This window comes from Symphalangus syndactylus, chromosome 3, assembly GCF_028878055.3.
Source record: "Symphalangus syndactylus isolate Jambi chromosome 3, NHGRI_mSymSyn1-v2.1_pri, whole genome shotgun sequence".
Classification (NCBI taxonomy): Eukaryota; Metazoa; Chordata; class Mammalia; order Primates; family Hylobatidae; genus Symphalangus; species Symphalangus syndactylus.
This window is the reverse complement of record NC_072425.2, coordinates 52,254,694-52,278,993: the sequence shown is the minus strand read 5'-3', so window position 1 is coordinate 52,278,993 and position 24,300 is coordinate 52,254,694. Positions and strand designations below refer to the sequence as shown.

General features: G+C 36.0%; 2 protein-coding genes across 5 annotated transcripts in view; one reads left to right on the top strand and one right to left on the bottom strand.

Annotated features, from left to right (window-relative positions):
• CENPP (centromere protein P) overlaps positions 1 to 24,300 on the top strand; it is a 289,893-nt gene that overhangs the window by 67,252 nt on the left and 198,341 nt on the right. The window lies entirely within an intron of this gene.
• On the bottom strand, positions 1,791 to 23,106 carry OGN (osteoglycin). Of its 2 annotated transcripts, none has more exons than XM_055271952.1 (7): positions 22,903 to 23,106; positions 21,635 to 21,802; positions 19,482 to 19,575; positions 11,474 to 11,632; positions 8,392 to 8,594; positions 4,732 to 4,827; positions 1,791 to 4,320 (listed from the first exon to the last, which is right to left on the bottom strand). In XM_055271952.1, exons 1-7 carry the CDS (start codon positions 23,080 to 23,082, stop codon positions 4,150 to 4,152), a joined length of 1,071 nt encoding a protein of 356 aa, XP_055127927.1. In that variant the 5' UTR covers positions 23,083 to 23,106; the 3' UTR covers positions 1,791 to 4,149. The 2 variants fall into 2 exon arrangements, with proteins under 2 accessions (XP_055127927.1, XP_055127928.1); XM_055271953.1 differs by having other exon boundaries at positions 21,635 to 21,883; positions 22,903 to 23,029.

Genomic DNA, 24,300 nt, shown 5'->3' with positions numbered 1-24,300 from the left:
GTTTCGCCATGTTGCCCATGCTGGTCTCAAACTACTGGGCTCAAGCAATTGACCTATCTTGGCCTCCCAAGCCCAGTGCCCTCCTCCTGCCTTTTTATTAAGGCTGGATCATATTCCATTAAATGTATATACATTTTGCTTATCCATTCTTTTGCTGATGGGCACTGGTTGTTTTTACTTTTGGACTATTGTGAATAATCCTGCTGTGAACATTAGTGTACTGATATCTGTTTGCACCCCTTTCAATTCTTTTAAGTGTAATTATATACCTGGAAATAGAATTGCTGGATCATATGGTAATTCTATGTTTAATTATTTGAAGAACCGTGTACTCTTTTCCACAGCGCTTGTACCATTTTACACCAGCAAAGCACAAGTACTTCAATTTCTCTACAACTACTTTAATACTTGTTATTTTCTGCTTTTTTTTTTTTTTTTTTTTTTTTTTGGCTATAGCCAACCTAATGGGTAGGAAGTGATATCTCACTGTGGTTTTGATTTACATCCTCCTAATGGTTAGTGATGTTAAATGTATTTTTATGTGCTGGTTGTCCATTTGTATATCTTTGAGGAAATGTCTGTGCAAGTCCTTAGCCCATTTTTGAATTGGGTTGTTTTTTGTTGTTGAATTGTAGAGTTTATATATTCTAGATATTAATTTCCTCTTAAATATATGATTTCAAAATACTTTCTCTAGGTTGTCTTTTGACTCTTGATAGTGTCCTTTGATGAGCAGAAATTTTTAATTTTTAAAATTTATTTTTATTTAATTTTTAATTGACTAATAGTAATTTTACATATTCATAGGGTACATAGTGATGTTTCAATACATATAATGTATAGTGATCAGATCAGGGTAATTAGCATTTCCATCAGCTTAAACATTTATCATTTCTTTGTGTTGGGAACCATCAGTATCTTCTAGCTACTTGAAGCTATATATTATCGTTAATTATAGTCATCTTACAATGATATAGAACTTATTCCTCCTATCTAGCTGTAATTTTGTATCCTTCAACAAATCTCTCCCAAAAGTTTTAAATTTTGATGGAGACCAGTTTATCTATTTTTTCTTTTTTACCTGTGTTTTTGGTGACAAATCCAAGTAATTCCATGCCAAATTCAATGTCATAAAGGTTTTCCTCTATATTTTCTCTAAGAATTTTATAATTTAACCCTTAAGTTTAGGTCTTTTAGTTCGTTTTTTAATATTACATAAGGTAGGTGTCCAACTTCATTCTTTTGTATATGAATATCCAGTTTTCCCAGCACCATTGTTGAAGAGACTGGTGTTCTCCACTGAATGGTCTTTGTACTTTTGTTGAAAAGTATCTGACGCTATTTGGAAGGGTTTATTTCTGGGCTGTTTAGTTTATTCTATTCGTCTATATGTCTGTACTTATGCTAGTACCACACTGTTTTCTTTTTTTGTTTTTAGACAGCGTCTTGCTCTGTCGCCTAGGCTGGAGTACAGTGGTGCGATCTCTGCTCACTGCAACCTCCGCCTCCTGGTCAAGCGATTCTCCTGCCTCAGCCTCCCAGTAGCTGGGATTACAGGCACCTGCCACCACACCCGGCTAATTTTTTGGAATTTTTAGTAGAGACAGAGTTTAACCATGTTGGCCAGACTGCTCTCGAACTCCTGACCTCAAGTGATCCACCCGCCTCAGCCTCACAAAGTGCTGGGATTACAGGTGTGAGCCATTGTGCCCAGCCACACACTGTTTTCATTACTGTATCTTTGTTGTAAATGTTGAAGTTAGGAAATGTGAGTCTTCTATCTTTATTCATATTTTCAAGATTCTTCTGTTTATTTGGGGGTCTCTTGAAGTTCCATTTTATTTCGGTGAATGCATCATTGAGATTTTGATGGCAACTGTGTTCAGTCTGCATATCATATTGGATAGTATTGTTGTCTTAAAACGTTAAATCTTACCATCCATAAACACAAGACATCTTTCCATTTATGTATGTCTTTAGTTTTTTTCGGGAATGTTAGTAAGAAGTAAATTATTTAAAAATTTAAAGCCTCTTTAATTATTAGTGTCAAGAATGAAACATTGTGAATATAATGGAGACAGCATATTTTTTACTTTCTCTAATTATTTCGTCTGATATCTTCTGGATCTTGGTGGTATAATTTGTATTGTTTATTTTGTTTTATTTGTGATTTAAGGTTGTGTATATGAAGGTGTAAGGTATGCATGTTCATATCCTCTTATCTAGAAATCCCCAAATTATTTCTTTAATTCTGGAATTCATACCTTTTACCAATGTTCTTTCTCCCTTCTCATTATCTTATCTAAAACTACTGACTTTTGAATTTTTTCTTAATTTGAGAGTTATTTTATGGTGTTTTGCTCCATAAGTTTTATCATAAAAATAATATAGGAATACATTATTTTTCTGAAAACTAGAAAGATGACAGGCATTCAAGATTATGATAGTTTAAAGATTCAATTTTTCCAAATAAAACAGAACCGTTCTATTTAGATGGATTTTATTTTGCAATATTTATTGTATATTCAATTCAAATGTGCTCACTATTGTGCTAGGCAATTGAAAGTATAAAGTATAAAGCTGCATTTTGCGCTCTCAGTGAGGTTTAAGTCAGGGAAATGAGGCATGCACACAAAATAACGAGAAAGTAGTATAATAGTTGTGATCATTAGTTATCAAAATAAGTGAATGAGCTAATAATCATTGTTAGAATAATAATTGTGGTCTTAGATCTCAGATGCTTTAATGAAAAATGTTATCTTGAGGTCAACTTTGACAAATGGGGAGATAATTAAAAAACATCTGACATTCTAGGTAGGGAACAAAACAGAAGCAAATGCTTAAAAATGGGAATAAGTACGTATTCTGTACACAGGGACAACTTGATTTCAATACATACTTTATGGTGGAAATAATGTTTGTACTTTTATTTACACAGTCCAGACTCATGTTTCTAAAACACTGATAATTTTGTGTTTAACTTCAATGTAATGTGTAGACTAATACTTTTAGTAGAGTACAAGCGAGAGGAATGTTATTTTAGAAACTTTACTCTGGCAGCACTGAGTCATCATAAACTATTACTCTCAGATAGAAGATTTGATTCTTGCAGTTAGCCATGTCAGTTTATCATGAGTAATCAGAAAGTGTTACTCAGAAGCTTTATTGTGAATATTCAGTTTGTTACAGTGAACATGGATGTGTATGGGTGGGAAGGTAGTGTGCACTAGCACCACAGAATATTCTGTTTTCATCTTATGTTTGAACTAATTTATTGATGAGATTCTCATTTCTATAGTATAAAAGGAAAATATTTTGCAGTTATCTCATATTTGAACGACTTTGCCATAGAGAACTTTATGGTTACCCTCTCAGAAATGGATGAACTTTTCATTATTTCTTATAAGCATATTGGTTTTGGCCTGCTTGACTTTAAAACTTTTTTTGGTAGACTTAGAATGTTAATACTTAGATAAAGAAAATATTTTACTGAAGACATTACCAGAAAGTAAAATAACTTGAACATTTCTGTATTAGCTCTTTATCAGAGAATAACATTTATTTTATTTGGAAAGTTTTCCTAAATACGAGACTATCTGCTATTTCTCAGACTAAGTGAAAATTTAATAAAATAGCTGCCTTGATAGGAGGAAAACAAAGTTCTTACTTTATAAGGAATAATGTATGAATCATAAAAGAAGAATGAACGATCATGGGAAACATTTAGCTTTTCAAAGTTTTTGGAACATGTACCTTAAATGCTTTTGGGATCCAGTAAAGGCCAGGAAAGACAAAGAGTTGAAAGTTTCTTGGATTTATCCTCTTACTTACATCATTAGTAATAGGAATAATGCATCTCAAATTTAGGTATTTATATAAAAACATGATTTTTAAATGGTAGTCTAGTATAAACTAGGATTTTGTAATGCTGTTTAAATATTTTCATATTACTTTGTTTCGAACGTAGACATTCAGTCTTACTTTTTACTTATTATATGTAAGATTTTGAACATCCTTGCTTAAAATATCAAATTCCTTCAAAATGGGATACAAAGTTAATATTAAACCAATACTTAAGTTCCTTTACACATTGTTGAGACAGACTATTAGTGTAGGTGTGCTTTCATTTATATGTCGTACTGATAGAGGTTAAAAGTATGACCCTATCGGCAATCTTTTTAAGCAAATAAAACTGTTTGGATGCTTTCCCAGGACGATTGGATTGCCCTCCAGGCGTATCTCTTCAATGCGGTCCCGGATGTAACTGGTGTCATTAGCCTTGCAGAATGTGTCATCTGTAATTGAAGCTATGTTGTTAAACTGAAAAAAAAAGAGGGAAAAATTGTTCAGAAATCTGAAATCAACCTTACATATGCTATATAATGGGTAAAGGAAACCTAAGTCAGAGGTCTGAGTGCCCGCTCACTTCAAATCCTTGTGTCAAATTAATTAGGAAATACTCAAATGTACACCTGGAGACAAATACAATCAAGAGCAGACTTCACACCTACTGTGCTGGTCTACTTTTTATGCTCTGGATGGAATCTGGACTTCTGGGAAGAAAGTTCATGAGCCTAGTTATTAATCTTTTTGATAGGCAGGCATTTAGCTATCACACTACTACAGTGATCTAACCAAAATTTGTATGTGAATAAGTGAGGTTCCCAATGAGTCACAAGATTTTGACTCATAGGTAATTAGAGTCAGATATTGTGAAAGGAACCATCATACCTGAAGATGAATTACACGTAGACTTTCTGGTAAATTAAGAGGCACGGATTCCAGGGCATTATGGTCCAAGTAGAGGAAGGTGAGGTTATTTAGTTTCTGTAAGGAAAATTTCGTGTGAGTGTTATTGAGGTTCTGTACATTCTTTCACAGGATTCAAGCAATATATATGTGCATATGAGTATATGTCTATACATACCGACTTGCATATTGATATAAATACATCAATTGTATCAATTGTTCATATGATAGTTTCTTGTTTGGGTTCTTTTTCTGACTTCAAGTGTAGTGTATTTTGATCCTTTATGATGGCCAGCGGAGCTCTGCCGCATACCCCACATTTCTGTCCATTCATCTGGTCTCTGAATATCCAGCTGTAATGCCAACTTCTGGTACTCTTTGTGTTTGATAGGAGCTAATGAGGTGAGTCCCTACGTGGGATTGAATTTTGACCCTGGTGCTGCCGTAACCTCTCCTGTACCTCTGGAGTTTCCCATCTCAGTTCCACCAATTTCTAGCTAAGTGGTTACTTCTTAGAAATGTGTGTGCTTGTATTTTTTTAGTACAGACGGAGTTTCACCGTGTTAGCCAGGATGGTATCGATCTCCTGACCTCGTGATCTGCCCGCCTCAGCCTCCCAAAGTGCTGGGATTACAGGTGTGAGCCACCGTGCTCGGCCTAAAAAAATACAAAAAATTAGACAGGCGTGGTGGTGGGTGCCTGTAGTCCCAGCTGCTCAGGAGGCTGAGGCAGGGGAATGCTGTGAACCCAGGAGGCAGAGCTTGCAGTGAGCTGAGATCGCACCACTGTGCTACAGCCTGGGTGACAGAGCGAGACTCATCTCAAAAAGAAAAAAAAAAAAAAGAAAGAAATGTGTGTGCTTGGCTGGGCGTGGTGGCTCACACCTGTAATCCCAGTACTTTGAGAGGTCAATGCGGGTGGATCACTTGAGGTCAGGAGTTCGAGACCAGCCTGGCCAACATGGTGAAACCCCCATTTCTACTAAAAATACAAAAATTAAGCGGTGTGGTAGTGCATGCCTATAATCCCAGCTACTAGGGAGCCTGAGTGAGGCAGGAGAATTGCTTGAACCCAGGGGGTGGAGGTTGCAGTGAGCCGAGATTGTGCCACTGCACTCCAGCCTGGGCCACAGAACGAGACTCCATCTCAAGAAAAAAAAAAATGTGTGCTTAGCAAGATGTTTCCCAAAGTAGTTTGGTAAACAGTTAGCTTGGTGCAGGTTTTTTCCCTAAGGGCTTAATGTTGGATTTTTCTTCATGATCAGTAACCCATTATTGTGTATAATGGTAATTTCCCCTGACATTACTCTTTTACCTTATCTTCAATATGCATCCTGTGCTAGATTTTGCTAATTCTTTTCTGTGTTGCTATTTTAATACTTTCTTAAGCACCCTACCCTTCTACCATATGGGCATCAAGCTCTTGTCTTTCCAGTGAGTCTCATTTACATGAGTTAGAATAACCTAATTCTACTAGTGACTGTAGCAGCTTAGGACATTAAACAAAGCTACGGGGCAGCTGAGTTTATTGTTTTCTTTTCTTTTTTTTTTTTTTTAGAGATGGAGTCTCACTCTGTTGCCCAGGCTGTAGTGCAGTGGCACGATCTCAGCTCACTGCAACCTCTGCCTCCCAGGTTCAAGCAATTCTCCTGCCTCAGCCTCCCGAGTAGCTGGGACTACAGGTGCCCACCACCACGCCCAGCTAATTTTTTGTATTTTAGTAGAGACAGGGTTTTACCATGTTGCCTGGCTGGTCTCAAACTCCTGAGCTCAGGCAATCCGCCTGCCTCAGCCTCCCAAATCCCCTAGGATTACAGGCATGAGCCACTGCACCTGGCCGAGTTTATTATTTTCATACTGACTTGTCATAAATCCCTTCTGTAATTCCTGTCTAAACCCCAGAATATTCAAATGTTCTTTTTGTGAAATGTTGATCAGCTCCTTTTTTTTTTTTTTTTTTTTTTTTTGGAAACTGAGTCTTGCTCTGTGGCCCAGGCTGGAGTGCAGTGGTGCAATCTCAGCCGCTCACTGCAACCTCTGCCTCCCAGGTTCAAGCGATTCTCGTGCCTCAGCCTCCCGAGCAGCTGGGACTACAGGCGCCCATCACCCCGCCTAGCTAATTTTTGTATTTTTAGTAGAGACGGAGTTTCACCATGTTGGCCAGGCTGGTCCTGACCTCCTGACCTCAAGTGATTCGCCTGCCTCAGCCTCCTAAAGTGCTGGGATTATAGGCGTGAGCCACTGAACCTGTCCTGGTCAGCTTTTGTAGGTCTTTAACATGTCTGTTATTCAAAGAGTGACCAACTCAAATTAATGCTTTCAAATTACAACTTTAAAACAAAAAAAAAGGCCAGGCATGGTGGCTCACGCCTGTAATCCTAGCACTTTGGGAGGCCGAGGTGGGCAGATCACCTGAGGTCAGGATTTCGAGACCAGCCTCGCCAACGCCCGTCTCTACTAAAAGTACAGAAATTAGCCAGGCGTGGTGGTGTGTGCCTGTAGTCCCAGCTATTTGGGAGGCTGAGGCAGGAGAATTGCTTGAACCTGGGAGGCGGAGGTTGCAGTAAGCCAAGATTGCGCCACTGCACTTCAGCCTGGGTGACAGAGCAAGACTCCATCTCAAAAAAAAAAAGCAAAAAACAGGTGTATCTGCTTTTAAAAAGTCGTCTAAGAGTCTCTTAACTTCTGAGTTCCTTATAAGAAACATCAGATGAACTCTGATGTAACTTTAAAATGTCCCTTAAAGTTGAAAAAAGATACCTTAATTGTAATGAAAAATGAAAAAATGGACTATTTCTACACTTTCTAACAGATTGTACATTTTTTGACAGAATTTACCTGTGTGTGATTATCATAAACTTTATGATAATGAATATTTGATAGTTTCCAAAGGTACCTTTAGAAGCAAGAAACCTTGCCTTTTGAATGAGGTTATGTCTGTTACCAGCAGTGGCATGATCATCATTTTATCTGGGGAATGATTACATCAGAGCTATGGAAATCCTGGGCTAAAGTGATTACTTCTGTAGACCATGCATTTTGAGACAAATTGTCTACCTAAACTGAAGTAGATTACTTTCCCTTTTTCCTACAGAATATTTGCTTGAATTGTTAAGAAATGTATTTAATTCTTACTACATATAAAATTTTATATTACATGCTTTCATGAAATTCAAAGGAAAATCTCCCTATAGAATTTCACAGTCTAATATTTTTAAATATTAAAAGTTAAATTCAGTATTTACTTTTGGATCTTTTTTTTGTGGTATTTATAATTTGCTAACATTGTAAGGAAAAAGAAACACAGGAAATGTCCCATTTTGAGCTTTCGTAGACTGTAAGTGCCATGAGAGGGCCAACCATGTCTGCCTAAATAAATATTTGCTGTGTGAACAAGTGAAATAATGAGAAACAAAATAGTCCCATGAAATAAAATAAAGGTTATGTATTTTAACTGAGATACGGGTATAAGATAGGCTGAATGAGCCTAATAGGATGGTTATTTATTATGTAAATAATGTCTTCATTTATTAAATCAAAATAATTTTTAAGTGTAATCAAAATACAATTCTAGACCAAAGTTTCTCTTTTATCTATCATCTTATCACTCATACTATGCTTAGTTTTACTATAAAATACTTACTTTGAATGCGTTTGCTTTGATTCCCCTACTCTTGATTTTGTTGTATTTTGCATTAAATAAAGTGAGCTTGGGAGGAAGAACTGGAAGTTTTAGTAGTTGATTTTCAGCAAGTGAAAGTTCTTCTAACAGAGAAAGTTTTGAAAAAGTACCATCTTCTATATCTTCTATCAAATTTCCTGTAAAATCGAGTCTTCTTAAGTTAGCTAGAGGGAAAAAATATAAAAAACAACTACATAAGTAAAATTCTTATTGTATGGACTGAAGAAAAGCATTTGTTTAACAGATCACTCAAGCATCTTTCATTTTTAGTGCCTGATAGACTGTCTACAATTCATAGCCCAGTAAAGTTTTGTGCAATGATCACTGAACACCTCTTTGTGCCTGAAATTGATTCCCTTTCTGACTGGAGTCCTAGAATCTCAGGTTTGAAAGTGATCTTAAAGTTAATCGAGTCTTTTCATCTTTCTCTGTTCAAATTCCTCAGGATGGTCAGGCAGTTTGAAAGAAATTCTTGTTGCAAATCATGGAAAGGAAGCATTACATTTGATTGGAATCATGTAATATTTTTTGACTTTTTTGCTGGCATGTTGCGTTGTGATTCTGAGTATGTTATCTTAATCTCTCTATGCCTTACCACTTAACAACAACAAAGACAAAGATGTTCCCTGATTTGTTAGAGTGACACAGATTGAGAGAGAAATTCAGTGTGTGTGTGTGTGTGTGTGTGTGTGCGCGTACTTGCGTGTGCATCACTTATATCTGGGATAATTAGGAAATACAATTGCTTCTTATTCACAGGAATCATGTTCTATAAAATTACCACAAGTGCTGAATTTGTAAATACTGAACCATTATTCCTAGGAGAAATACAGGGTTATGTTCCTGTGAGCCTCTGGTCACACATTTCCATCAACTATTAGTACATAACTTTATGTGTTTTTGCTTAAGGACACTTGGCTTAATATATATTGTTGAATCATTAATATTGCACTATAACTCATGCCTGAACAAACCTTATCTAACATATTTTCCCTGTAGGCATGTCACAGTCTTTTTGTGCTTGGGGATGTTAGATGTCACTTCAGCACCATGTGTTGGGTCATGTTAAACAGCAAAATCAGGCCAGGTGCAGTGGCTCACACCTGTAATCCCAGCACTTTGGGAGGCTGAGGTGGGCAGATCACAAGGTCAGGAGATCAAGACCATCCTGGCTAACACGGTGAAACCCCGTCTCTACTAAAAATACAAAAAAAAAAAAAAAAAAATTAGCTGGGCATGGTGGCGGACCCCTGTAGTCCCAGCTACTCGGGAGGCTGAGGCAGGAGAATGGCGTGAACCTGGGAGGCAGAGCTTGCAGTGAGCCAAGATCGCACCACTGCACTCCAGCCTGGGCGACAGAGTAAGACTCCATCTCAAAAAATAAATTAAATTAAGTTAAATTACAATAAAAAAAGTAACCAGGTGTGGTGGCACATGCCTGTAGTCTCAGCTACTCGGAGACTGAGGGACAAGAATCCCTTGAACCCAGGAGGCAGAGGCTGCAGTGAGCCGAGATCATACCACTGCACTTCAGCCTGGGCGACAGAGCAAGACCCTGTCTCAAATAAAACCCAAAAAAACCAAAAATCAATAAACAGCAAAATCATAAACACAAAGCACAAAAATGTGAAAAACATGTCATTAAATAGACTGTGAACAGGGCATTTATTTACAGTATGAGAACTGGAACCAGAAGACAGTGTTACCTTGTTCAACTCAGATGGGAATGTGCATGTCAAGTAATTCAAATTTTTTGCCACTCTGAGCATGTCTGAGAATGACCATGAAAGCACCATGTGTATTAATTTTGGGGTTATAAATAAATTTTAGCAAGTGGGTATTCACAAACATGGAGTCCACAAATAACAAGAATCAATTATACTTCAATCCACATTTGGGAGCTATCAGTGGCAGCATGAATCTGGTTTTGGTTAATCTCATAAATGTGTAGTGGCGCCAGTATGCATTTCTTGGTATGATTTTTTTCAGAACTCTTGACAATATTAGGAGTCTACAAAACTGACAAGAAATTAGTGATCTAGGAATGGGATTTGGTACTGCAGAAATGGAGGATTCTGATGTGCTTATGGCAACACTCTAATTGAGTTAAGGTTTGCTAGAAGTTCAAGATTGATAATGACTGGTAAGGAATTAAATACCACTGTTCTCAACACTATTTCCATATTAGAATCATCCAAGGAGTTTGTTTTTAATGATGTTGCTTGGGCCCTACCCCAGATCTGAATTACAACCCCTGGGAGGTAGGACCTAGTATCAGTATTTAAAAAATACTTCCCTGCTGGGTGCGGTGGCTCACGCCTGTAATCCCAGCACTTTGGGAGGCCGAGGCGGGCGGATCACAAGGTCAGGAGTTCGAGACCAGCCTGGCCAACCTGGTGAAACCCCGTCTCTACTAAAAATACAAATATTAGCCAGGTGTGGTGGCGCGCACCTCAGCTACTTGAGAGGCCGAGACAGGAGAACCACTTAAACCTAGGAGACAGAGGTTGCAGTGAGCCAAGATCACGCCACTGTACTCCAGCCTGGGCGACAGAGCAAGACTCCATCTCGGGGTGGGGGAGGAGGGGAGGAAAAAAAAAACAAAACACTTCCCAAGATATTTTTAATATGCAGCCAGGTTTAAGAGCCATTAGTTAAAGTAAGAAAAAGCAGTTTCTGTGTTTTTATAGTGCAGGTAGAAAATAAAACATTGTGGTTGGAGAAGCATCCCAGTTATATTGGTGTTGCTCAGTGTCTGAAGCAAGGGATCTTGAAGTATCGGAGTTGAGAAGATACAGTTGCCCATATGTTAGATGGGCTGTCATCATGGACAGTGAAGTCACCAGTAAAGAAAGATCACAGGATCTAAGTGGAAAGATGATTCACCAACAAATGAATGGACTTTCGTGAAACGTGTTAGATATTTATGTACTTCAAGTGACAAACCTATATGTGATAGGCAGCAACTGTATAGAAACTTGTGTTTATATGAGTTAAATACTAATATGAGTTAAAACTAATATCATATTTCAGCTTAACTTACGTATGTCTGCAAAATCTTTGGCAGTCAGCTTTTTAATTTTGTTGAATCGTGCGTAAAGATAGGCTGATTCCTTTGGCAAGGGTGGTACAGCATCAATGTCAACTTCTTCACAGTATACAGAGCCACTTAAACAAACACAGAGCAGACACGTGGGCATTTCTAAATTGGGAAATAAAATCATAAAAATATGAACAATAGCTCGAAAATATTTCGCCTCTAGTAGTAAAATTATTGCTATTATGAATGCTATTTCTAATTTGAAGAGATGTTTTACAGAATCATAAGAAAGATAGTCATGGTAACTCGTTACCTATATTGTGCTTGATAATTCACCAGAATGTTGTTTGAGAATCTCTTTTTATTTTGTTTTACTGGTGATTGCTTAATTGTTGAATTGATTGACAGTTACATTTCCTTATTTGAAAACCAAAAAAATTTACAAAGCAGGAGTTAAGGTAAACATGAGCTTGATTTATTAAGTTTGATGTGTGAGAAACATATTTCAGATTGGTGACAGTAGCTAGACTTTAGTAACCACTAGTTAAGTAAGGAAGCCATTAACTTGAAAATTAGAGTAATCGTAGGCACTGTTTGGATCCCTTAGCACCCCAAGTCATTTATTACATTTACTTGTCATACCTCTGGGAACATTCCTTAGTCTTTGTTTTTTATACCTTTTCCTGTTTTTGAAAAGTGTAGAGCTTTTTTTGTTTGTTTGTTTAGTTTTATTTTTCAGGGCATTTATTCTGCAGAATGCCTTTCAGTTGGCAGAGGTTTCTCATTTTTGGCAGGAGTACCATGGATCCTCAGTGCTGTGTGTCCAAAAGCACATGATATCTGTTTATCCCATTCCTGATAATATCTTTGGTCACTTGGTTCAAGTAGTATGCGCCATGTTTCTCACTGAGTAAAGTTAATGTTTTTCACTTCATAACTAATAAGTAATTCTGGAGAAGTACTTTGAGAATCTAAATGTCTGGTGTGACATTGTACTTTCATATACTAGTTTTAGCATCCATTGATGATTCTTACTTGAATCATTTGTGACTAACCAAATAGTGATTTTCTAATTCCATCATTCCTTCTACAGTTGTTAGTTAGCACTCTTTTCTTATTTTTTATATCAATATGAACTTGTTTTATATATTTTGATATATTTTATTATTTATTTACTCACTTATTTTTGAAACAGAGCCTTGCCCTGTTGCTCAGGCTGGAGTGTGGTGGTGTGATCTTGGTTCATTGCAACCTCCACCTCCCCAGTTCAAGCGATTCTTCTGCCTCAGCCTCCTGAGTAGCTGGGATTACTGGCGTATGCCACCACACATGGCTTTTTTTTTTTTTTTTTTTTTTTTTTTTTTTTTTTTTTAATTTTTAGTATAGACAAGGTTTCACCATGTTGGCCAGGCTGGTCTCGAACATGACCTCAAGTGATCTGCCTGCCTCGGTCTCCCAAAATGCTGGGATTACAGACGTGAGCCACCACACCTGACCTATTTTGATATATTTTAAATATATTAAATAAACATGTCAAATTTTATTTTTTTTTCTTTTTTTGGGGATGAAGTCTCGCTTTGTCACCCGGGTTGGAGTGCAGTGGTGCAATCTCGGTTCACTGCAGTCTCCACCTCCCAGGTTCAAGCAATTCTCCTGCCTCAGCTTCCCAAGTATCCAGGATTACAGGCATGTGCCACCATGCCCGGCTAATTTTTTTGTATTTTTAGTAGAGATTGGGTTTCACCATGTTGGCCAGGCTGCTTTTGAACTCCTGACCTCAGGTGATCTGCCCACCTCAGCCTCCCAAAGTGCTAAGATTAGAGGTGTGAGCCACAACGCCCGGCCTATTTTTTGAAATTTTAATTGATATTTTCATATCAATATGAATTGTGTCCCATGAGTCATAATCAAATTGTCACAGATTAGGCAGTGAGTGCCCTCTCAAACTTTTTTTTCCTGCTACAGCTTTTTGTGGTTAGTTGACTTACAATTAATTGCACGTATTTAAATTGTACAACATATACGATTTTTACATATGTATACCCCTATGAAACGTTCACTTCAAGTGAGTTAATTAACATACCTGTCACTCCAAAAAGTTTTCTCCTGCCCTTTGGTAATCTCTCCCTCCCACTCTTGTCCTCAAGCAATGGCTGACCTGCTTTTGGTCAGTATACATTAGTTTGCATTTAGGAGAATTTTATATTTAAAGAATCATGTAGTATCTACTCCCTTTTCTGGCCTCTTTTACTCAGCATTATTGTTTTGATTTTCGATCTTTATCAGTAGTTCATTCTTCTTTATTACTCAGTAGTATTCAATTGTCTCAATATATGCTATTTACATTGTCATTTCATATGGACATTGGGTTGTTTCCAGGTTTTCACTATTTCAAAGAAATTTATGTGTAAGTTTATGTGGACTTAATGCTCTCATTTCTCTTGGGTAAGTACCTAAGGAGTGGAATGGCTGGGTGTTATTATAAATGTATGCTTTATCTTTTGAAGAAAGTGTCAAACTGTTTTCCAAAGGACTGTGCCATTTTACATTCCTACCAGCAGCATATGAGAGTTCCAGCTGCTCCACATCCTTGCCAATATTTGGTATGGTCAGTCTTTTTAATTTTAGCAATTGAAATGTAGGACATGTTATAGTATCTCATTGTGTTTTAATTTGCATTCTCTGATAACTAATGATGTTAGCATCTTTTCATGTGCTCGTTTGGCATCCATATATTTTCTTTGACGATTTGTTTTTTTTTTTTTTCCTCTTACTAGTTTTCCTTTTGGAAATGAAACATTTTAAATTTTAATGAAGAACAGTTGGTTCCTTGATAATTCATGGTTTCTGTGTTGTATTTAAGAAATGTTTGCTGACCGCCAAGATTCGACACTTTGTTTTCTTCTAGAAGTTGTATAGTTTAAGATCTTAACCTTTAGGTATGGGGTATACTTTGGGCTAATTTTTATATATGGTGCCAGGAAGGGTTAAGATTCTTTTTTGAAAAATTTTCCTACAGTTGTCTGGTTCTTTCAGCACCGTTTTTTAAAAGGATTATTCTTTCCCCATTGAATTGTGTTGTCACATTGTCAAGAACTAGTTGGTTACTTCATGTTAGCCTGTTTCTGGATTTTATTTTGTTCTATTGACCCACTTTAACATTTTTATGCCAATACTGCAGTGTCTTGATTCCTGTACCTTTATAATAGCCTTGTTAGTGTAAATCCTGCAACTTTGTTCTTCTTCAATGTTGTTTAGACTATTCTAGGTCCTTTATATTTATATATATATTTTAGAATCAGCTTGTTAATTAAATGAAAAAAACCTATTAGGATTTTGATTGGGATTGTGTTGAATCTCTAAATTTGGGGAAAACTGACATCTTAATGATATTGAGTCTTCTAGACCTTGAACATAATACATTTCTCCTTATATATAGGTCTTCTTCAGTTTCTCTTAACAGCATTATTTAGATTTCAGTGTACAGGTCTTACATACCTTTATTTTTTTTTTTGAGACAAGATCTCACACTGTCACCCAGGGTGGGGTACAGTCACATGATCATGGTTCACTGCAAACCTCGACCTCCCGGGCTCAAGCAATCCTCCTGCCTCAGCCTGTCAAGTAACTGGGACTACAGGTTTGTGCCACCACACCTGGCTTTTTCTTGGTTAAATTTTTTGTAGAGACGTAGTGTCACTATGTTGCCCAAGCTGGTCTCAAACTCCTGAGGTTAAGCAGTCCTCTCGCCTCGGCTTTCCCGTAAACATCTTTTATATCTATTTCTTTCATATATTTTGATGGATTTAAAAACATTTTGTCGGGAGACTGGGTGCAGTGGCTCACGTATGTGATCTCAGCACTTTTAGAGGCTGAGGCAGGTGGATCATTTGAGTCTAGGAGTTTGAGACCAACCTGGGCAACGTGGTGAAACCTCATCTCTACAAAAAAATACAAAAATTAGCCAGGTGTGGTGGCACGTTCATGTAGTCCCAACTACTTGGGAGGCTGAGGCAGGGGGATTGCTGGAGCCCAGGAGGTCAAGACTGCAGTGAGCCATGATCGTGCCACTATACTCTAGCGTGGGTAACAGAGCAAGAACCTGTCAAAAAAAAACAAAATTCCCCCATTATTCTTTGAGAACTTCCTTATTTTCTAACACAGCAAGATGTCCCAAACTAACCTTGCGTTTTTCCTGCCCCAACCCTGAAATCAGCTATCTCTTCAGAAAGCATTGGGGTTTTTTTTGGTTTGTTAATTTGTTTTTGAGACAGAGTCTCACCCTGTCACCCAGGCTAGAGTGCAGTGGTGCCATCTCGTCTCACAGCAACTCTGCCTCCTGAGTCCAAGTGATGCTCCTGCCTCAGCCTCCCAAGTAGCTGGGATTACAGACGTGTGCCACCATGCCCAGCTATGTTTTCTGTATTTTTAGTAGAGACAGGGTTTCACCATGTTGGCCAGGCTTGTCTCAAATTCGTAATTTCAGGTGGTCCACCCGCCTCGGCCTCCCAAAGTGCTGATATTACAGGCATGAGTCACCACACCTGGCCAGCATTGGTTTATTTTAGTGGAGAATGGTATTAGAAACCAAGATGTAGATGCTGGGTGTGCTCATTGCCAATTGAGATCATGTTGCTTCTAGGCTCTTTCAGCAGAGAGAGCTAGGAGATAAATGTGTGTGTTTATTTGTCTCTTTCTCCACAGATAATACACATACATGCAACATATATGGATATAAACATATATACATGCATATGTATACCATATACTCATATGTATACATACACACACATAGAGATAAACAGAGATAAACATTTCTATATTTCTGTATCTCTTTATATACACAAACCCTGAGTTAATACTAATATCTTCTATTCCAAACCAACTCCACAGTGTTCTTTCTAGCCTTCCACCTTTCCATATTTGTAATGTTTCTCTGACAGTGAGGAACCTGGCTCTCATTATTTACAGTATATTTACTTAGTTCTGGCACACATATTAAGTAGTTCCAGTATTGCTAAGTCATAACACTGTGCATAACAAACCTACTCACTGGAACTTCATATTTGTTTGTAGTTCTTTTTTGTCCTTAGCCTGAAGGTATATAGGAAAATGCTGTGTTTAACAGTTACTTAGAGTTTTTTCTTCCTTTGGTGAGTTATTAATTTGAAGTACAATTAAGTTTGTGTTTTTATGTTTGTATTCCAATTTGGATTCTTTTTACCTTATTCTTGTTGATTTCATTTATATACGTATTTGGTTTTTTGACTATACGAAACAGCATTGTTCTAAAAATTAAATCTACATTAAAAAGTGTATACGCAGGAACTGCCATCCCCCTCCCCCAATTTCTTTTTAGCCTGTATTTATTTTCACAGAAATAAGCAGATACATATACATTTTCTTATATCCTTTTCTTTCTTACATGAAAGACAGCATATTATAGATATTCTTTTGCACTTTGGTTTTTTTTCCACATAGTGTATCCTGGAAATCACTCCATGTTAGTTCTTAGAGATCTTCCTCATTCATTTTTACAACTGCGTAGTATTCTCTTCTGTTGGATTTACCATTGTTTATTCAACTACTCTTCAGTGTTTGGGCAGTTAAATTATTTCTGATATTTTGCAATTGCATGCAATGCTTTAGTGATTTTGCATTTGTATTTTATTTTGGAGTACATCATCAAGGTAAATTTCTCAAAGTTGGCTGGGAGCGGTGGCTCACGCCTGTAATACCAGCACTTTGGGAGGCCGAGGCACTTGAGGTCAGGAGTTCAAGACTAGCCTGACCAACATGGTGAAACCTGTCTCTACTAAAAATACAAAAATTAGCCTGGCGTGGTGGCGTGTGCCTGTAATCCCAGCTACTTGGGAGGCTGAGGCAGGAGAATTGCTTGAGCCCAAATGGCAGAGGTTGCAGTGAGCCAAGATTGTACTGCTGCACCCCAGCCTGAGAGCGAGACTCTGTCTCAAAAAAAAAAGATCCTCAAAGTTGGTTCTTATGTCAAAAAGTAAATGCATTTTTTATTTTGTTAGATATTGCCAAGTTCCTGTCCAAAAGCATTGTGTTGATTTGCCTTCCTGCTGCCGTGTATGAGTGTCTTACCCCATAGCCTTGCTCATGGAATATATTAATGTGTTGTCATACTTCAGTGTTTTTCAATCAGATAGGTTAAAAATGGTATCTCAATGTAATTTTAATTTATATGTCTCTGTGTGAGATTGAACATTTATTTGGGTCAAATCATTTAAATCATCTTGTGAACTGTCATTTTTCCAGTGGATTTTTGGTTAATCTCTTTTCCTCGATTTTTGAGAGTGCTTTATAAATTAGAGTTACTAGTTGTTTATTTTTAGTTATATTATCTGTTATCTCTTTATCTAGTGACATTATCTGTAGTATATGTTACAAATATTTTTCCCAGTTTTTAATTGCCTTTGACTGTGCCACAGGTATTTTTAGGGTCAAATTTTTTGTTCTTTTCTATTGTTGTCTCTGGATTTTGAGGCACCCGGCACCCAGATTCTTTTCTAGTACTTGTATGATTTCATTTTATACATTCAGATTGCTAATCTATTTGGAGTTTATTTTTTGTGTAAGGTATGGACCTAAATGTACCCCTCTTCAAATAGCTATTTCTCCCAGCACCATTTTTTAAAAAGACCATTTTTGCTTCAGTGATTTGGGTTGGTACCTTTAGTATGTACTAAATTTTCATGTGTATTTTTGTCTGTTTCTGGATTTTCTATTCTATTTCATTGATCTTTTTGTCTATTCATATACCAGTATCACACTTTTTAAAGTACAGAGTTTTATAATATATTTTAATGTGTAGTACATCTGATTCCTACATATACTTGTTATTGTTCATTGTTTCCCTTGTTATTTGTTATATGTTGTTCCGTATGAATTCTAGAATCTGTTTTTCCAGCTTTATAAAAAAAATTTATTGGTAATTTTAGTTGGATTGTTTAAAATTTATAAATTTAGAAAGAACTGACATCTTTATGATTTTGAGTCATTCCATCCAAGAACAAGGGATGTCTTTTGTTTTTTGTTTTTTGTTTTTTTTTTTTGAGGCAAAGTCTCGCTCTGTCGCCCAGGCTGGAGTGCAGTGGCATGACCTCGGCTCACCGCAACCTCCACCTCCCGGGTTCAAGCAATTCTCTGCCTCAGCTTCCCGAGTAGCTGGGATTACAGGCACCTGCCACCACGCCTGGCTAATTTTTTATGTTTTTAGTAGAGACAGGGTTTCACCATCTTGACCAGGCTGGTCTTGAACTCCTGACCTCGTGATCTACCCACCTCAGCCTCCCAAAGTACTGGGATTACAGGCGTGAGCCACCACACCCAGCCTGGGATGTCTTTAAATTTATTCAAATCTATTTTTACTATCATACTTCTTGTTTTTTAAGCTTTATTTTCTGTTATGGTTCATTTTTATTTTATTGTAGAAATATAGAAATTAATATGTGGTTTTTGTCATGTTTTCATGTGAAATAATGTTCTGTGATAAAGTAAGAGTAAACCAAGTACACAGGAATTATTAAGTAGGACTTGTAATTTGTTATTTCATGACAAGTTTTCTGTTTTAGTTGAAATGTACATGATAATTATTGATGTATATGTGTGTTTCTGTTCTGTGAGTTTCTTAAAGGCAATAATTATATTTACCGTATATTGAGGCTGTACATTGTATTTTGCAAATAATACGTGTTTAAGTATTTCTCAAATAGATTTTATATGGACAGAAACCACACTTTGTGGAGGCTAAGCTTGCCTAAGCTTTGGTTGTTCTCACAAGTTCTTGCTCCACATTTCTCACTCATAATGTGGGATGGCAAATGGCATGCACTCCCAGTATACCTGTTTGATTTTATCATTGGAAATAAAATTCCACTGTTTGTATTTACTGTATCTTGAGTCAGTTTTTGATTACCACAAGGAATAAAGTCCATTATAGCTATTTTTAAAAGATCCATTTAAAAAATATTTAGATGATACTTACCATCATTTTCTTTCTTGGGAGGTAATGGTGTTATTGCCTCATCTTTTTGTAATTGAAGACTTTTCTCATTGGGTATTATCACAGTTTCTTTTTCCTATTGGAAAAATAAAAGTTTGTTACCTAACTTCATTAAGTCTGTGTTTGACTGTAAAACGGAGGGATCACAGACACCTTCTCGTAGTTACAATTAGTGGCATTTCTTTTTTGCTCCATTAGGCTTTCATACATATTTCCATTTTATCATCTATTAAATTACAATGTAAGTATTTTTTTAGCTTGTTTTTATTCTAGACTATGAGCTCCTTGAGTAAAAGAACTGGGTGTTTTTATTTTTATATCGCCAGTAGCTATACTCAGTGCTTAATAAATGTTGAACATCCTGAAATTCCAAATGAAAGCTAGGTGAGAATTCCCTGAATTGGAATGGAAGTTTTTCTGAGGTGAAACTATTCCTCAGGGGTCTTGTCTGAACTGAGTTTCTCATTCAGATTCTACCATTTTGAGTAAGACTAGAGCTCCAGCCTTGTCACAAGTATAAACTACCGATTAAGGTCTTTAAGTCTCTTCTTGGGGTGACCCTTTAATTACCTATATCCCTCCATTAAGCCCTGGCTCTTGGAGCCCTTTTATTCCAGCTTACCTTACCTACCATGCTCGGGCCACTGGTGTAGGCCATTAATTCTGGGGAAATTGGAGTAGATATAATTTAGATCCTGTCTTTCCTGTTCTTGGAGAGTACGTTTTCTGCCATTAGATTACAGTGTATTGTGTGGTGTCCTATTCTTTCTGTCCTTTGTAAGCATGCTCCATTTTAGTCTCGGTCTTGACTCCTGACTCTGCCCTTCACCTTCATTATCCCATCTGTGTGGTGGTTGAACTTCCTCCCTCTACTCTGTGTTTGCACATCAAGTCCTGTTGAATTCTACTCCACTCCACAAATATCTTAGACCCTGCATTTATATTAAGATAGAGAAACTTCTAAAGCCCTGTAAAGAGAAAAGCAGAGAGAAAAATCATCTCTAAACTCTTTAGGGATCAGGGAATCTTGAAAGTGTTTTTAATAGATTCAAATCATCCAAGTGAGCCAATAGCCTATGTTATGATGGGACTTTTTTTTTCTTTAACTTGAAGCTATAATTAGTAATACCTATCCTTTGTGTCTTAGTGATGGGCAAAAATAATGCTATCATATTAAAACCATTAACTGAAAGAAAGAAACTGTTGTGTTAACATTTGCTCATCGTATACCCCTGCAAAAAAGAAAAGAGAAAGTAGCAATTGTAACTGGTCAATCTTATAAGTCTTTATCCTCCAATTTATAGTGGAGAAGAACTTCTGAAACAATCAGTATTGTTATATATTTGGCTGAATTTCTCATTTTCCAGTATGTATGTGTATGTGTATTATCATACATAGTGCGCAACAGATACTTATGTGCTGTGTTAACTTTTTCCTTACCCAGCATTCGTTTCTGTGTGCCAAGAAAACCACAAGTAATTACTTTGCCCATAAAGGTGGGGAATGAATGATGTGGTATAACGTCACCCTTGCAGTGTTAACTCAATGACAGTTACAGTTACTTGGTACCAATTGATAGAGGGTCTAAACTGTTAAAATTGATTTAAAAAGAAAGTCCTATATTGAGTAGGTTTTTGGTACTCTATGTAGATGGCGTATATAAATTATTGTGGAATGCTATTGATATCAAAATAACCAGTACTCTTCTATTTATTTTCTTAAAATTGTTTTCTATAATAATAACCTTAAGCTGATAATTCATCTTTATTTCTCCAAATACACATTTCTGCTAATTTATTTTTGAGGCAACACATTGCAAGTATAGGGCATTGTGTAATATTACTTAATATATAAATTGCAACTGGTCAGGGATCATCTTAAAGTCTAGTTTTCTTTAAGTTTTATTTTTTGGTTACTATAGATACTGTTTGGTTACCATAGGTACCATTTATTAATTTGAAAAGCATACGTATTCTAAAAATATAATCTTAGGGACAATTATTATGAATTCGTTTGAATCATTTAAAGTGATTTTTCCCTTCCCCTTACCTTATCAGACACATTCAGGAAAAACAAAAACATGCATTTAAATGCGCAGTATTTTAGAAGCTAAATTTAAAGTAGAAATAAAGTACCTTAATATTTTTTCCATCCAGGTATTTATCCTCATAATCTTGGCTAAATATGGATTCTTCAAAATTATCTGTTCCATAATCATAGATAATGCGTGAGTCCTGCTGAGTTGGTGGTGCTGGCTTTATCAGAGGCACAAACAGTAACAGGAGAAGTGTAGACTTCAGAGTCTTCATTTTAGCAAAAATCAAGGTGACTGGAAGTTAATAAACTAGTGGTCTGCTGACTGTGGGACAAAACTCTCTTTTTCCCTGGAAATAAAAATTCAGACCATCGAAGCAATATTTAAAAGCTTAGAGGATGTTTTGGCAGGGTGTGCGCAGTAAGGGCCAGAGAACAGTATTTAACCCTTAGTGATCTTTAATTAGATGCTAGCAGTTTTTACGTATCAGTGAACATTCTGAAAAATAGTTTTGGAAAATAGTTTTACTTCTTCTCTATCAGAAATTCAAGAAAGACTGATAATTTTAAGTTTCTTAATAATTAAGTGCCTTCAACAGACATACTAATATTTAATTGAAATATTCTTAGGATACCTGTAGTATAAATAGTTAAAATAAAGTCCCAAGATCCTGTCTCATGTGAGTTAAAAATATCATATTTCCACTGAGCTACTTTATAAGAACTCTTGATTTATATTGCTATGAACAGAAACAGGTTCCAAGAAAAGTTTTAAAACTTAAATTTAACATTATGAAAAGTAGTCATTAACACCTTTAAGTGGTACAGAATATAGGAAAAGCCATAAGTTTTTAATTTTCTTAGTTTTGTAATTTTAATAGGTGATCACAATTTTTAGTTAATAGTATTGTATTTTTAATTTAAACTATGAAAACTGAAAGAATAGTATTGCAGGCTGGAGGAAATACCGAACTTTAATCAAAGAACTTTGAGGAATGTAATAGAAAGGATTCCTTTAGGCTCATCAATGGATTTTCTCTGGTGGGTACACATTTCAGACTTTTTCTTAAGTAACTTCAAACAGAATCACTTAGAGTTGCTGATGCTGCATTATAGATGCCAGTTTGTCAAAAATCCAGAGGTTGAAAATGAAGAATATAATGGATTTGTGACTTTTGCAGCACCCTATTCTTGCCTGCATGGATGTTAAATTTATGCGATGATATACATAAATACTTCTTAAAAATTAATTGTTTGAGGTAACTGAAACTTAAACCAGAGATGGCCTTTACATTTATTAAGACTATTAGATGAGTCAGTCGCACTTTAACAAACAATATTTAAAATAATATATGAAAAGTAAGCCTACCGTTGTAGCTGTTTTGAAGTTTTTTGTGGTTTTCCTCAATAGATGTTCATGTCTGTGCATTAGCCCCAAGTGGAAGGGTGAATGAGAAAAGCTATGGCTTGATTTCAAACTGCTGAGTAAAATTTCAGGGCCCAGCAGCTTTAAGAACAGTTTCCATGTGGTAGAGATCTTTGCCAGCATTCTTTCTCTAGGGTGAAATGCAGTGTGTTGTACTAGAGAACTGTGCTTAAGATATTTGTTGTAACTGCTACGCTCAGTCTGCTTCAACTAATTGACTATAAACTTGTGTCATTTTACTATTGTGTAATAAACATTCATGTTTTGGTGAATATTAGTTTATGAAAAATGATACAGTTATAAAGTCATCCTTTTCATTTTGGTGATTTCCCAGGAGATTAAACAATCTGCTTTTTGAATGAAATAGAACACCAAATGAAAACATAGTCCATGTTGTTAATTTTATGAGGATTAAAAATACTGCCCTAATACCATAATTAATATATAGCCAGTATAATATATATTTCCAGTGTAAAAATTAGTTTTAGCATAAATTATTTTATAGTTTTGTCATTTGGGTTTTTTTCTCCCCTTTATTTTAGTTACATATAAGAAAAACTGCTGCATATAAAAGTAAATTTGATTTATAGTTTTTGAGGTTGATAGTAAAAGATACTTTTGTTTGCTGAATGAAGGAAACTTTATAAAATTACTTTAATATTGAAATTGGGTTTTAAAAGTTAAAGTGGTATTGTAGATACCATACAAGCAACTTTGAAGATTTTTTTAAAGAGTCACTTTAAAAAAATTCCTCCTTGGTGCTTTTACCAATCAAATTAACTTTTCTCCTTTAAGCTAAAAATTTAACAAATATGGATATATATTTTATTAAAATAGAAAATGAAAGAATACCAATTTGTTTTCTTTTCCAGTCAATTGTTTTAGAACCTTTCAAATCAAAGCTTAAATAAACTAAGACTTGAATACTGAAGTTTTTATTTGAATGTGAATTATCTTAAATTTAGTTGTGATATTGTCTGGCTTGAGTTGATATAAATTGTTGGTTTTATGGCTTCAAGGATACAATAAAACTTTTTAAAGACTTTAAAATATATAATAATGAAACAACAGACATTGATTTGTTTTGTATTGTGTGGCAAGTTAACAAGATATTGAGAAGTAAGCTGGATAGATATCATATGTCTAAATTTAGAGAATCTTGGAGATTCATACTTTCATTAATGGTACACTTTGATGCTTTGTACTACAGAAAATTATTTTGTGAAGAACAACTTTCCTTGAAAAGTTATGACCTGTGAATACAATGTTACTAGCATTCACTCATTTAGTAAAAGTTTATTGAGCGCCAGTTCTGTGCCAGGACTTCAGACATGTAAACTC